Consider the following 15000-nt stretch of genomic DNA (forward strand, 5'->3'; position numbering starts at 1 on the left):
TTTTTCATTTGAAATTTATGAATAGGGTTTGTTTTTGTTTTTTGTTTTTAAAGCTAAAGCAGATCACTAATGGCATTTTTGAATCCTTGTCCATTCAGTTGAGTTTGGAATTGTAGGTCCTATGTTTCATGCCAGCATCATTGATCACAGATCACGTTTGTCTTACATTAATATATGTATATATACTCAATTCATTTTAACACCTTACCAGTTACATTTTTTTGGAATTTTTATCCCTTCCCAAAGATTTAAAGAAATTTGTTTCAGTTATTTAAGCTGAATCACGATTGCGTATGACCATAGAAGATAAATATTGAAAAAAGTGTTAACATTGATTTTAAGTATACTTGATAATGCTGAAAATAAAAGCCTGATCATATTTTCTAATTAAGAATTAGTTGCAAATTTCAGATATTACTGTTAGTGCATGCCATGCTTTTGGAATTAAAAAAAAAATTGCTTTTCACTGACAAGTAATGCGGGTGTGTTGACGTGAGATTTACTTTACCGCCCCAGTCTGAAAAAAATTTTTAATTGATGATACGGTTTATCTGAGTTTCTAGGGACCAGTGATTGGTTTTCTCTCTTCTATATTTTTAGGTTCCTTTTTCGCAAAGTTTTGTATTTTTATTGTATTTTAGAAAGGCTCTGGTCTCATTTTCTCTCCATACCCGGGAGTAAAATGGTCCTGGTATGGCAGAAAATTTTTCATTGAAGAAATTGAAGATAATATATACTTTATTGATCTGATTGGGGAAATTATTTATGTTTTCACCAGTCATTTGATTAAAAAAAATTTATACTAATTTCTGATAATTGTCAAAAATATGAAGCTAGTATAAGATGATATAAAACATACAGCAGGTACAGACAAAACTGGAGATGTTATATGATATTCTAATAGAATTTGTAAGACAAAAAGATGGACTTGTCACGGGAGTAAACATTTTGAAATTGGATTGGATTGGATTGCACATGTCAACACAGGGTGATAAAAAATAAAACTTGGCCTTTGAATGTATGAAATGATAATAAATATTGAATATATAAAGCACCGTTTAAACATTTCAATTCAGCTGTAAAATAGCTCAGAATGTGCAAAGACAATTATTGATATCGATAAGGTGTCCTCGTGAATTTTATAAAAGATGAAGCAACCACATTTCCTAACTGAATTTTCATTTTTTTTTTTTTTTTATGATAGACTTATGTGTTGGTATTTTTATTACTTCCAATGGTGTGATTTTATCTCTCTTGGTGTGGATAATTTTCAGTACCACTGCAGTTATCTTGTTTTTAACAATATATTGTATTGTCACAATGATGATATATATACCGCCCCAGTCTGAAAATACTAATGACTGATACGGTCCTTCTGAGTTGTATGGATGCAAATGATTGATTTGAATGTTTTGATACATTCTAGGGTTTTTCAGTGGTTCATTCTTCCCCTCATGTTTCTGATGTATCCCTGCAGTTATTTATCTGGTTTTTAAAAATATATTGAAGTGTGACAATGATGAGATATATACCGCCCCAGTCTGAATATACTAATGACTGATACGGTCTTTCTGAGTTGTATGGATGCAAATGATTGATTTGAATGTTTTGATACATTCTAGGGTTTTTCAGTGACTTATTCTTCCCATCATGTTGTTTCTGATGTATCACAGCAGGTGTTTGCGGGTGGTTGGATGGGAGCATCACCCTTGAATCATATACCTATGATGTTCGCATGGGTGTACGATCCGATAGTGATGTCGTTTCTTCTTCTCTTTACTAGCCTATCCTGCTTCTGTGGTTTGTGATTGTATTTTTGACAGGGGATATTTTTTTTTTCTCTAAATCTTCTGCCTGTTTGTTCTTGGTTATTTAATTTAGCTTATGATATCTTTAGGTTATGACTTTGATTTACATTTGTACTATTTTTGTTAGATTGCTTGTTTTTTTGTTTCAGCGGTCTCTCATATAACCTCAATTGTGTTGGAAGAGACCTAAAGCAACAAACAAACAAACAAACAAAACAGCAGGTGTTTATCTTGTTTTTAACAGAATATATTATATTGTCACTGATGATATATATACCGCCCCAGTCTGAAAATACTAATGACTGATACGGTCTTTCTGAGTGGTATCGATGCAAATGATTGATTTGAATGGTTGTTTTGATACATTCTAGGTTTTTTTTCTTCCCCTCATGTTTCTGAAAGTATCACAGCAGTTATTTATCTTGTTTTTAACAATATATTGAAGTGTGACAATGATGATATATATACCGCCCCAGTCTGAATATACTAATGACTGATACGGTCTTTCTGAGTGGTATCGATGCAAATGATTGATTTGAATGGTTGATTTGATACATTCTAGGTTTTTTCAGTGGTTTTTTTCTTCCCCTCATGTTTCTGATGTATCACAGCAGTTATTTATCTTGTTTTTAACAATATATTGAAGTGTGACAATGATGATATATATACCGCCCCAGTCTGAATATACTAATGACTGATACGGTCTTTCTGAGTTGTATGGATGCAAATGATTGATTTGAATGGTTGATTTGATAGATGTTTCATGCTTTTTTTTTTTGAAATTCATATTGCATTTCTAATGGTCTGTAAGCTAATGTCGGTTTTATAATTTTTTTACCTCTACAGCAAATCTGAGATTGAGTACTATGCTATGTTGGCCAAAACTGGCGTTCACCACTATGCTGGCAACAACATTGAACTGGGAACTGCCTGTGGTAGATACTTCAGGGTATGCACCCTCTCTATCACAGATCCTGGTAAGTTAAGGATCGTACTTGGGCTTGAGAGGGGGGGGGGAGAGTTCAGTGTTTTTGATAATGTTATTCTGCATTGTTGCAATGCAACTGGGGGTTGTTGGTATTGCCTGTTTTAATAGATGAAGACTTATGCATGTTCTGTGATCTGGGGTGGTTTTATCATTTTCTATAGTAACTGAATTGAAGCAGAATATGTTTAGCATTAGGCTTGCATTCTATTCCTAGTAGCAAGCAGTCATTTTTATGTAAGTGACTTAAATCTTAACTCAGTATGATGGTCATAAATTCCCTCTTCAATCAAGGTTGTTTTGTTTGTTTTTTGGGGGGGTTTTTTTCAGTGTGAGCGTTTTCCATCATTTATTGGATCTTATTATTTGCAGGAATAATTTTTTTATGTATATACTGTGTATATTTATTATATCTAGCATATTTTGATAATGCTGTATTTTGTCTTTCTTCACAGGTGATTCTGACATTATCCGCACTATTCCCTCAGAGGGAGAAGCTGCCAGTTAAATGCAATTTATGAAAATAAAAGTTGTTAATTAAAGGAACAGATTTTTTTTCTTTTTATTTCTTATGTTATGTGTGGTTTGTTGTATTCAGAGGATGGGACCTCTTTACCTCCCTGTCTGTTCTGGGATACATCATCAAATGGAGAAATAGTTGCATTTTTTTTCCCCTGCCAGATGTATTGTGGGTCCATGATGGTCTTATTTTAAAATTTGTTTCTTCAGACGTGCCTCTGACACGGGTATCCGCTTTGTGAGAGAGGTGGTCTTTTAACATTGAGGGCGTTAGTGCTAGAGATTTTGAGAAAAGTAAAAAGCATTGCCTATTCAGCAATAACACTTAACATGAGTGTTGTACCACATTCATGCCAAATAAGGGGATAGTGTATGTTGGTGACAAGGGGAGGGGTTAAGCGTTTGATAATTTCATCAGACATTGATAGCTTGGGTGGATTTATTTTATTGCCTGTTTGAGCAGTTTCCTTGTATTTTTGTAATTGCGTCTGGATTGGGCAGTTTTTTTTCTTGCTTGGTGCTGAGATGACCCCCAGGGTTAAGCACTGTTAACTAGTCCTTTTGTCTTTTCAGGTGTTGCTCCTTGGTCTTGTGATCTTTTTCGTTCCTCTAAACACTGTGTTTTAATAATAAACCAGGTTATCTACTAGATGCAAAAAGTGCTTTGTAGGTCAGTAGCAACACTTCACATATAGGACGAGAGACGAAGATAAGGCAATAAATGGCCGGGTAGTCATTTTTCATCTGGGTATGGTGGAGAATGAGTAAAAGCCTTTTCCAAATATGTACTCAACTTTGCAGCGCTGGAAACCAGGATCTGCATGTCTAAAGGAGAAACGCATCAAAAGCTGCATTAACACTTCCAGTAGTAAAATCTTTAGGTGACCTTAAATTTGATATCGGGTAGTTAACATTTCTGAGACATTCGAACTGGGGAAACTTTCGGCACATCTGGTGGTGGTGTTGGCGATAGTGAATTATTACTTCCAATGGTGTGATTTTATCTCTCCTGGTGTGGATAATTTTCAGTACCACGTGCAATTGAACAGGGTTTGAATCCTTGTTGCCTGGGTGGGGCCTTTGACCTCCCATGGTGGACATAGAGGTCACTTGCTGTGTTTTCTTATTTTTTATATCTTTTCTGAGTTGCTTTCTGTTTTTGTCTTGGAATGGGATTGCTTTCTTAATCCTGGCCAGAGTCCCTTTACACTACAGTGCAACCTCGATATAACGACATCGTCGGGACCGGGAAAACGTGTCGTTATAGAGGGATGTCGTTACAGAGAGGTTTCCTCTGTGTGTATATCAGTATCAGGAGGTGTTTTGGGTCTTGTGTAGTGAATGTATACTTTTTCATTTTCCCTCTGTAGTTTATCCGGGCTTGGGGCCGGCAATGAATGGAGAGTGGACAAAGGATTTATAAACAGTCCAGTGTTGACCTGTCACAGGCATTCATTGGGTGAAAGGCGAGCCTTCTGATTGGCTGCGGTGTTGTACAAATGTGACTATTGATTGGCTGAAAAAGAAGCGTTTTCATTGGCTACAATAAGAACTAGCTCTGGGCTTATTACGAGTAGACAACATACATAGAATGGAAGATACCACTTGTAATAGTTACGAACAATTTCATGGTAGACAAACACCTTCAAGGTTTGTCGGACCAGAAATGTCGTTATACAGGGGGTTTGCTGAAATGTACGTCGCTATAGAGGGGTTTTTATTACTAATGATATATAGTAAAATAAAATGGGACCCGAGTACCATGTCGTTATACAGGGAATGTCGCTATAACGGATGTCGTTACATCGGGGTTGCACTGTATCTCACTGATTTTCTTCCTTTTTACCGGTGCTGTTACGATCTAAATGTGTCCGCAAGCGCCATAAAATCCTTAAAGTCATGTCCTTGTTCCCTTTTCATTTTCTGACTCCTGTCAATTTGGTTGTGAAGGAAAGTGTTCTATGGTAGTATGGCTTTTAGCCAGCCTTCTTTAGTAGTGGTTCTCACTAAACTAAACTTTCTCAGACGACGGGAGTCAAGCATGTGGAATGCCGATGATTATGGGAGGTAACCAATACTAGCCCTATTATTCGAGAACAATTTCTTGCCTAACTTCCCTTCTAAGCCGCTTGTTGGGGAGAATGGACTGGTTTTCTTTTTCATCCACGATGGGCTCCGATTTTTTGGGGTTTTTTTTTTTTTCTATAATACATAGGCAATCAGCGTACGTTTAGGCCCGCATATCCCCTTTTTTAAAAAAATGCAATCCCTCTTTACTCAACTCCTGCCACACCGTGTCCATCGTTAGTTACTGATGACCTCTCACACACACACACAATCAAAGGCTTCATTGAAAACCATGCCTCGCATTACCCCAAAACAAGCCAGAGACCTCTTCTTTTCCGATGACATGCGACCACAAACTGCTGTAGCGTATCTACTCCATCCAGCGACATCTATAGGGTGTATATGAAATCCTGGCCTCCATCCCAACCAACTGACTATTACTACATATTACTTTTTTTTTAATGCGTTGACGGTCTGTTAAAAAAATCCCCGTGTTCAATAGGACCAGTTGGGATTTTCATAACAATGCGTACTGTAATTTATGTGCAGACATTTGTAGGTATGATAATGATAATCAAACTCAGTTATGGGCTTGATTTAACATTGTTATAATGGAACAACACCTATTTGGTGCTGATTTGAGAGTATGTTTTTTTGTTTGTTTGTTGCTTTAGGTCTCTTCCAACACAATTGAGGTTATATGAGAGACCGCTGAAACAAAACAAGCAATCTAACAAAAATAGTACAAATGTAAATCAAAATCATTACGAACCTAAAGATATCATAAGCTAAATTATAAATAACCAAGAACAAACAGGCAGAAGATTTACAGAAAAAAAATATATCCCCTGTCAAAATACAATCACAAAACAAAGAAGCAGGATAGGCTAGTAAAGAGAAGAAGAAACGACATCACTATCGGATCGTACACCCATGCGAACATCATAGGTATATGATTCAAGGGTGATGCTCCCATCCAACCACCCGCTGAGAGTATGTATTTCTATTACGACAAAACAAAACCAAAATATTGAGCCCATAACAATTTGGTTTATCAGACCTGCAAATGTAAGTTGGTAACTAGCGTGACTTATTAGTATTAGTATGAGAGTAGAGATCATTGTCACCCGGTGTACCAAACGAGAATGAGTCTACCAAAAAAAGACGAGTTAAATTGGCGATAGAGTCATTCTGGCGTGCTACACCGGCTCCAGCGTGCTAGAATCCGGCGAGTACTGTATGTTTTGTGGCCTTGATCTGGAATGAGACCATAATTTAACCTCACACGGGTTGTGCAGTTGTGCGCGCTGTTGAATACATGGGTGCAAGAGTGCCGGCCGATTGGATTACCGAAAAAAAAACGTCACCGCTTTTGCGATTTGATTGATGGTTTTTTTTTTGTACAACTGTGACAAACTAACAATTACTGCATTACAACCTTTGGATTAAACATACATTGTGGACTAATTATGAAGACTAGATGCTTCAAATGGCGAGGTAAGTCCGTGAATCTTGCAGACTTTTTCAGATTATATGACTGTCAAAGTAGACTTGCAGGCTTTTGAGGTCCAGTTGCTTGCACCCATGTGAATATAAAGTGTGTTTAATAATTAACGCGTCCATGCGCCCATTTTCCTCCCTATTTCGCCTAGAATAAAGACCCATTTTGAAAAAGGTTTTTGTTTCTTTTTACTTGCCCTGCATGTATTGAATTGATGCTGTGCGTTTGGCCAAAAAGCTAGCCGGATAATAACACACAGGACAATTTGTAATCATGAACGTTTATACTGAATACTGTTTGTTTTTGTTTTTAAGGGTTTTACGGCACTTGCAACACATTTAGGTTATATCAGCGCCAGTAAAAAGGAAGAAAATGGGATAGTAAAAAGTTCTAGAATTACAATTAAAGCTCCCAAGAAAAAGTAAGACAAAGGGGAAATGAGAACAAATAGGGACCAGATGTAGATTCCAAGAGCACACCACCGTTGTACTTAGTTTGAAATCACCTACAAGTCTCATCCAGACACAAGCACAAAATCCAACAAAGAGGAACACACTCAAATGCTTACATTATACATTCAAAATAAAAATAATAATACATAACAGAGAGATGATTTACAAGGAAAAAAATATCATCTCCCAAAACAATAACTGCATTTGACTGTTTCCCTCCCAGCTAGGATTCCGGCCAGTGCCAGGACAAAACCAAGTAATCTCATTCCGAGACAAAGACAGAAAGCATGTTGGAAAACAGATATAAGGGGATAGAGGACACAGTATGTACCTCCCTGCCCGCTATGGGAGGTCAGGATCCCCATCCAGACTGAATACTGTAGTCTGATTGACTGATTGATACAAATACAATTTGGTGAGAATTACTCATAAAAATGGCTGGCTCAAAATAATATAAAGAACTGAGTGACGTCAATTTCATTCCTTTTGTTTTTTGTATGGCACTTTTACAGTAATGACGATAGTCCAGATTACCGAAAATTGTCGAAATCCCTCAAAATAAACAAATTCATATTGAATGAACTTCCATTCATTATGGTTTAGTAGTATTAAATAAGTTGTAGAATATTAGAAAGGAAAATAAGGCTTCAAGTACAAGATATAATGAACGGTGTATGCATACAACTACTGTATATAAGTATAATATTTATTCAAAATAACATCCACTCTTAATTAAAGTTTCGTCTGACAATTGCTTGTTTTAAAGTTTTAAAGGTTTTATGGCGCTTGCGACACATTAAGGTCATATCAGCGCCGTTAAAAAGGAAGAATATGGGATACTAAAAAGTACATATTACAATTACCAAGGAAAGGTAAGACAGGGGAATTGGTTCAAATAGGGAACAGATGTAGATTCCAAAAGCGCACTATCAAAGTACTTAGTTTGAGGTCACCTAAATGTCTCATCCTAACTTTAAGCTCAGGTCCCCACTAAGAGTCGAGAGGAACACACTCGAATGTTTACAAATCATAAATAACGTGAACAATACAGAGCATAACAGAGAGATGATTTACAAAGAAAAAGGTATCATCTCCCATTTGACTGTTTCCCTCTCAGTCTCAGCCAGGAAGCATGTTGGAACATAATATATATTATAGTGTAGGGAGATAGAAGACAGTACGTGCCTCCCTGCCCACTGCCTCTTTGGGAGGTCGGAAACCTCACCCAGCGTCTGACAATTAAATCTTCATTCAATAAGTAGTTCTGTATCTATCACTGATAGGTCACTAATTTATTATTTTGAAGCAGTTGCCGGCAGTTTTAAAAGACCGATATTTGGAGAGAGTAAGAAAAAAAAAATCCCGCTGATGGTAGAATCATGCGACGATAAAAGGTAGATTCTGGTCAAAGGGAGGTAACAATAAAATTATTTTGGTACGTTTGGTATATCAGTGGTTACTTCCCCTAGATATTTGTGATGAACTACAGGCGAGGTACCGTCGAGTGCAGTCATTTGGACAATAGTTTGGTGTGCGAGGGCCTAAAGTTAAAAAAAAAAAATCAACAAACAAACATAATATAAAAAGTTTATCGTTTCTGCAAATCTAGAGAGGGTTTTTTATATATTATATATACTTTTTATGATTGTAGATTGAGAGTTGGGAGGGCGTCTTGTTGAAGATTATTTGTTTACATGTATCTATTTATTTATTTAGCGCCGAGTGCCTGCTGTCCGTGGGGATTGGCCATTCATTATTATTATTATTATTATTATTATTATTATTATTATTATTATTATTATTATTATTATTATTATTATTTATTATATTATTATTAATTATATATTATTATTACATATCATTATCATTATCATTATCATTATCATTATATTATTATTATTATTATTATTATTATTATTAATATTATTATTATTATTATTATTATTATCATTATTATTATTATTATTATTATTATTATTATTATTTATTATTATTATTATTATTATTATATTATTATTATTTATTTTATTATTATTATATTATTATTATTTATTATTATTATTATCATTATTATTATTATCATTATTATATTATTATTATTATATTAATTATTATTATTATTATTATATTATTATTATATTATTAATTGTTATTGTTATTATTATATTATTATTATTATTATTATTATTATTTATTATTATTATTATTATTATTATTATTATTTTGTTGTTTTGTTATTATTATTTTATATTTTATATTATTTATTATTATATTATTATATATATTATTATTATTATATTATTATATATATTATTATTATTATTATTATATTATTATTATTATTATTTTATTATTAGTTATATATTATATTATTATTATTATTTATTATTATTATTATTATTATTATTATTATTATTATATTATTATTATTATTATTATTGACACAAGGCCAATGGTGTCCAGATGTTGGTGGGTAGCGATTGGAAAAGAAATAGAAATTCAATACATAGCTCTCTCTCTCTCTCTCTCTCTCTCTCTCTCTCTCTCTCTCTCCCCACACTCATTTTTTTCTCCGTCTCTCTCTCTCTCTCCCTTCCCCACATTTCTCTCTCTACCACTCTTCTATCTTCATGTTATGATTTTAGAACTCATCTTGTCATAGAAAGATAAAATATTACAATGAGCAAGGGTGATGATGGACTCGGAAGGCAATTGTTCAAATTATTTTTAATTTACTCTTTTTCCATTGTAAAGATAGACCATGTTTTGCAAGTTGTTAGATATTCATGAGCCTAATTTTGTTTGTTTGTTTGTTTGTTTGTTGCTTTAGGTCTCTTCCAACACAATTGAGGTTATATGAGAGACCGCTGAAACAAAAAAAAAACAAGCAATCTAACAAAAATAGTACAAATGTAAATCAAAATCCTAACCTAAAGATATCATAAGCTAAATTATAAATAACCAAGAACAAACAGGCAGAAGATTTACAGAAAAAAAAAATATCCCCTGTCAAAAATACAATCACAAACCAAAGAAGCAGGATAGGCTAGTAAAGAGAAGAAGAAACGACATCACTATCGGATCGTACACCCATGCGAACATCATAGGTATATGATTCAAGGGTGATGCTCCCATCCAACCACCCGATGAGTCTAATTTATAAAGTGCATAACCACAAGGTTCCCAAAGGTAGTGTAGTGTGTGTTTTGTAAAGTAAAACCAAATACTTTCTAGCCTTTAGCCTTTGGCCCAAAAATTTATCATCTCTTGATGTAGATAGTGGTATGATTCATATTGTGAGACTTTAAAATTATTTTCGGGAAAGGATAATACATTAAATATTTTCAAAATAAGTATATTATATCATGTTACATAACTATCATATATATTTTTTAAAATAATTTTTGCATTTCGGCCTGAATTTGCCTGATGGACCGAAACGTTTTCCTCTTTTTTGACAAAGTGCCATCATCATCACTGCTTCATAATTTTAAGGATTTTGAAAGTGTTATTTAATCCTTGTGACATCAACATTGTTGATTTTTAAAGTAATTACATAGAGCGATTACATTATTTTCACATCGGCCTAAAAACTAAAAATTAATTTTTCGGTTTTCGAGTGAGCAAGTTTGTATAATGTTACCGGTTAAGTATAAAACGGTCGGGCTGTCTGAAGCCTGTGATCGTGGTAAATACTAACGAAAGAGTGAAAATAGAGAGGCTTCGTATAGGAACAATACAGACAATGGACGTTTCGGGTACAAACCCTTCGCTTGCACAATAATACACAAATTAACGTGGAAAATAAATAAAATAAAATGCAAAATAACGTGTACCGTCTGCATACGATACAAGTTATTTTGCAGTTTTATTTTATTTGCTATCCACGTTAATTTGTGTATTGATCTGCTGACGAAGGGTTTGTGCCCGAAACGTCCATTGTCTGTATTGCTCTAATTCGAAGCCTTTCCGTTTTCACTCTTCCGTTAATGATACCAGTTGGGTAGATTCGATTTTTTACGGTAGTTTGGGACTAATAAATGTACACATATCCAAAATATGGTCAACTCTGTAATATTCAGGCTACCGTATATTATGTTGCCCATCAATAAAAAAAATAAAAAAAACAACAAACCCCCCACCCCCCCCCCCAAAAAACACTCCAATTTGGTTATAATATGTTGCATCTACTACAGCATCCTTTTCCTGGGGGTTTAGTGGTCCCTGGCCCATCTTGCGCCGCTCCATATTCTAGATCGTCCACTGTGTTTGTGTTGACATTGTTCATGTCCCCTGGTTCTGGGAGGGCTTTTCGGTTTGGCTGTCGTTGGTGGTCGTCGTTTTTGTAGCCTGATGGGGGGGGGGGGGGGGGGGGGGGATAGAAATATGCAAAGAAAACAATTATTGTGTATAGGGAATGAGATTAGCGGAAGAGTAGCGTCCCTTGATTGGACGTCACCCATAGGCTGTGACGTCACCGGCGGAAAAGTTATTAGAGAGAGAACGTCATGTTGGTTGTGCGCATGCGTCTCTCGTCCTCTTCCACTTATATCATTTCCTATTGTTTTAAAACCCCCTGCTCAACGGCCATTCTCATGATTTTCTTTAACATAATTTCACACCCAAAGTAACAGAAAAATAGATTTACATAATATTTTCATTAACAAAAAGCAAGCACCAGTGTAAGATAAAGATCTGAACAAGTGTACATGAAAGGTGCCAGACTAAAGTAAGAAAGAAAAATACAAGTAAAAACCATCCCCAAAATCAGTCGAAGTAGACTGGAGTTGGATTTTTACTTGTATTTTTCTTTCATGTACACTTGTTCAAATCTTTATCATATTTTCATTCAAACACAAGGCATTAAATTCTTTCTGACCAATGTGATCACGAATTTTGAAACGGACTATAGAATATAAGCTGCCACTTTGTCTTACCGTCTCAAGAAGCAAGAAGGAATATCGGTTGAGGCAATTAAAACCTGTAATTGCGTAATTCACGTATTTCACGCATTGAAATTTTTTTTTCGAAAATTTAGATCATCAAAAAGTGTGCGAATAGAAAATCACGATCAGCTGTGCGAACTTTGTACGATTACTCTAGTATAACATTAATATTACTAAATAGACGTCTATATGGCGGGAAAAATGATGATCACACTGAAAAATTATAGATAGTATGCGCTTGGCTAAGAAGCTCATAACATTGCCATCCGGAAGTATAACGGACCAACACACAAACTCTGTGTAACCATGAACTTTTATAGTCTGGTTAATACAGTTTAGTGAGAACAACTCACAAACGCGGATGGCAAAAACCATAACAAAGGCCTGAGTGACGTCATCTTCGAACTATCTATAGGCTTGCCGTTGATGGGTTATTAAAATGAAAACTGTCGAAAGAATGATGATGGCAAAGAGATTACTTAAAGAACCCAAATCTCAATACTTACGTTCTTTCCAGAATCCGAAAATAAATCCCGGGTTGGGGTCTTCAACTCTGTTGAGGAAAAAGAATTTTTAAAATATTATTTAAAAATTGGAGCATTGGCATGTAAAGAATTCAGAACGCTTTTGTATTAATTCTATTTTTTTGTTTTGTTTTGTTGTTTTTTTTTTTTTTTGTTTTTTTTTTTTTTGTTTTGTTTTGTTTCTTGGGTTTTTGTTTCGTTGCTCCTTCACATCTGAGTCAGGTTGGGTAAATTATTTGTGCCAGGGCCTTTTCACCAAGGAAACAACTCATGTCGGAAACGTATAGCTTTCATCGTCTTTCATCTTTTGCGGCTATGTGGAGGTTTCATCTAGTCCTTCATCTTTTGCGGCTATGTGGAGGTTTCATCTAGTCTTTCATCTTTTGCGCTATGTAGTCTAGTGGTTTAACACTCGCCTTTGGATCTGAAAGTCCCGATCTTAGCGGCGTATAGTTGAGTCCTTGGAAAAGGCTCTTTACTCGCATTCTCTCACCATAATTAGTTGTAAAATTATGAGTAGGTACCCGGGTATTATCTCTGTCGGGGGAAAAATGTAATATCGCCTAACAGGTGTCATGTCTCATCCTGCATATTTAGTGTTGCTGTTGGCTAGAAAGAGACCCCTTGTAAAGCGCTATGAGCACGTTTAATGCATATTGTTCTATATAAATGCTCTTGTATTTTTAATCAGTGACAACGCTAAAAAATAAGACCAAAAAAAAAAAAAAGAAGAAAAGAAAAACAACCCCTAAAAATAACTTTGACATTAGTTGAGACACGACAGAGACTTGATGACTGGTCGACATCAGAGGGACATCAGCACGGAAAGGCCAATACTCTTCAACAGTCGTAACGTCGCTTCCTTCCTAATGACGCATGGTAACTTAGTAACACTGACTCTAAACTATCGGAACAATGAAGGACGCCCGTATGAACTATTTCTCCGGCGAGCATAAAGGGTATCCAGAGGAAAAAAAACCCCATAAATTTGATCATGTTTTGAATTTTACACATTCTGATCACAAGGCATATGAAAAGTTCTAGCCAGCAGGAGAAATAAAAAGTAATGATTTTCTTTGTTTAGAACCAAGATGCCCGCCGTTGCCGGGCGGCGTGACATCAGACTATTGAAACGTATTGACCACAGAAATGCCAGTAACGTGGACATTCATTAATTATCGGTCATTCACCGATCTCCCAGGTGGTAATAAGAATAGTGTAATATAGAATTAATTAAGTAGTAGTATGAGTACTAAGCCGGTGCTGACCGCAATGTTAAGTGCTCGGTTAATACCGAAGAGGAAGAAATGGAAGGAAAGGAGGAAGGGAGGAGGAGGGGGGGGGGGGATGGGAGCTTTCAATGTATGTTGTAAAAAGAATAAAAATAAATCGAGGACGAGAGACGCAAGCGCACAATCAACATGACGTTCTCTCTCTAATAACTTTTCCGCCGGTGACGTCACAGACTATGGGTGACGTCCAATCAAGGGACACTACTCTTCCGCTAATCTCAATCCCTATTCCATAAATTTTGGAGTTGGTTGAATGCATAATTGGTGGCCAGCTGCTTTCGTTTTCTGATGTCTTCATTTTCATTGATCAAATTGCACTAATTTACATACACTTTTCCATTCATTTAAATTTCTGCCGATCTTTGTATAGATATTCTGATTTGGATTGGTTCACTTTTAGATTCCATGCTTCTAGAATAGTTGATATTACTGGCGTGTATATTTTCGACAGATGCTCTCATTCAAAATATTATGTCCGCATAATCTCCGTATATCAATTCACGTGTGATCTTTGTTGGTGGTAATTTGTGACCCTTCGCCTCAAAACGGTATTAAGTCGGGTTGGTTAAGGTGTTAAAATTGAATTTATAGCCAAAAATATCAGACTTGTGTTGAGTTTGTATTATTTATTGAGGAAAATGGATACCATAGTTTAGGATGCTAATGCCAACAATTTATATTTTTGACCATTTAAGCATTAAATTTGGCTTTTAAGCATATGGCGCGTTCCGACATAATACCGTTTTGAGACGATGGGTCACATTTTGGTCTTAACTCACCCAACCCTAACACCGACAATATCCGTAGTTTACCCGGGTTACTTTTACCCCATGCCTATTTATTACATTTTTCTGAGACAAATTATAGGCGTAGTATCTAAGCTAATGTTTTTAGTTTTTGCATGGT

At 35.3% G+C, this 15000-nt stretch overlaps 2 protein-coding genes and 5 non-coding genes across 9 annotated transcripts in view; 6 read left to right on the forward strand and 1 right to left on the reverse strand.

Annotated features, from left to right (window-relative positions):
- Positions 1-3339, forward strand: part of LOC144956243 (large ribosomal subunit protein eL30-like) — a gene marked incomplete in the record, with an annotated part of 11233 nt that extends 7894 nt beyond the window's left edge. Inside the window, 2 exon segments of the mRNA XM_078886668.1 lie at positions 2655-2785; positions 3249-3339. Of these exon segments, the coding sequence (XP_078742794.1) occupies positions 2655-2785; positions 3249-3301 (184 nt within the window).
- On the forward strand, positions 1315-1385 carry LOC144957411 (small nucleolar RNA SNORD31). Its single transcript, XR_013642156.1, has one exon. It is a non-coding gene; the product is annotated as a small nucleolar RNA SNORD31 (small nucleolar RNA).
- On the forward strand, positions 1510-1581 carry LOC144957412 (small nucleolar RNA SNORD31). The gene has a single exon (XR_013642157.1). It is a non-coding gene; the product is annotated as a small nucleolar RNA SNORD31 (small nucleolar RNA).
- LOC144957414 (small nucleolar RNA SNORD31) lies at positions 2063-2134 on the forward strand. The gene has a single exon (XR_013642159.1). It is a non-coding gene; the product is annotated as a small nucleolar RNA SNORD31 (small nucleolar RNA).
- LOC144957415 (small nucleolar RNA SNORD31) lies at positions 2254-2325 on the forward strand. Its single transcript, XR_013642160.1, has one exon. It is a non-coding gene; the product is annotated as a small nucleolar RNA SNORD31 (small nucleolar RNA).
- On the forward strand, positions 2455-2526 carry LOC144957413 (small nucleolar RNA SNORD31). The gene has a single exon (XR_013642158.1). It is a non-coding gene; the product is annotated as a small nucleolar RNA SNORD31 (small nucleolar RNA).
- An 8149-nt stretch (positions 3340-11488) lies between the features above and the next one.
- The window catches only part of LOC144956591 (cadherin EGF LAG seven-pass G-type receptor 2-like), a 92964-nt gene continuing 89452 nt past the window's right edge, over positions 11489-15000 (reverse strand). For all 3 annotated transcript variants that reach the window (XM_078887189.1, XM_078887187.1, XM_078887188.1), the window contains exons 17-18: positions 12785-12831; positions 11489-11682 (exon numbers count right to left, since the gene is read on the reverse strand). In XM_078887189.1, the coding sequence (XP_078743315.1) occupies positions 11504-11682; positions 12785-12831 (226 nt within the window). In that variant the 3' untranslated portion in view covers positions 11489-11503. The remainder of the gene's footprint in view (positions 11683-12784; positions 12832-15000) is intronic.

The sequence above is a fragment of the Berghia stephanieae genome, chromosome 11 (assembly GCF_034508935.2).
Source record: "Berghia stephanieae isolate SIO BIC M18660-M18661 chromosome 11, UCSD_Bste_1.3, whole genome shotgun sequence".
Lineage (NCBI taxonomy): Eukaryota > Metazoa > Mollusca > Gastropoda > Nudibranchia > Aeolidiidae > Berghia > Berghia stephanieae.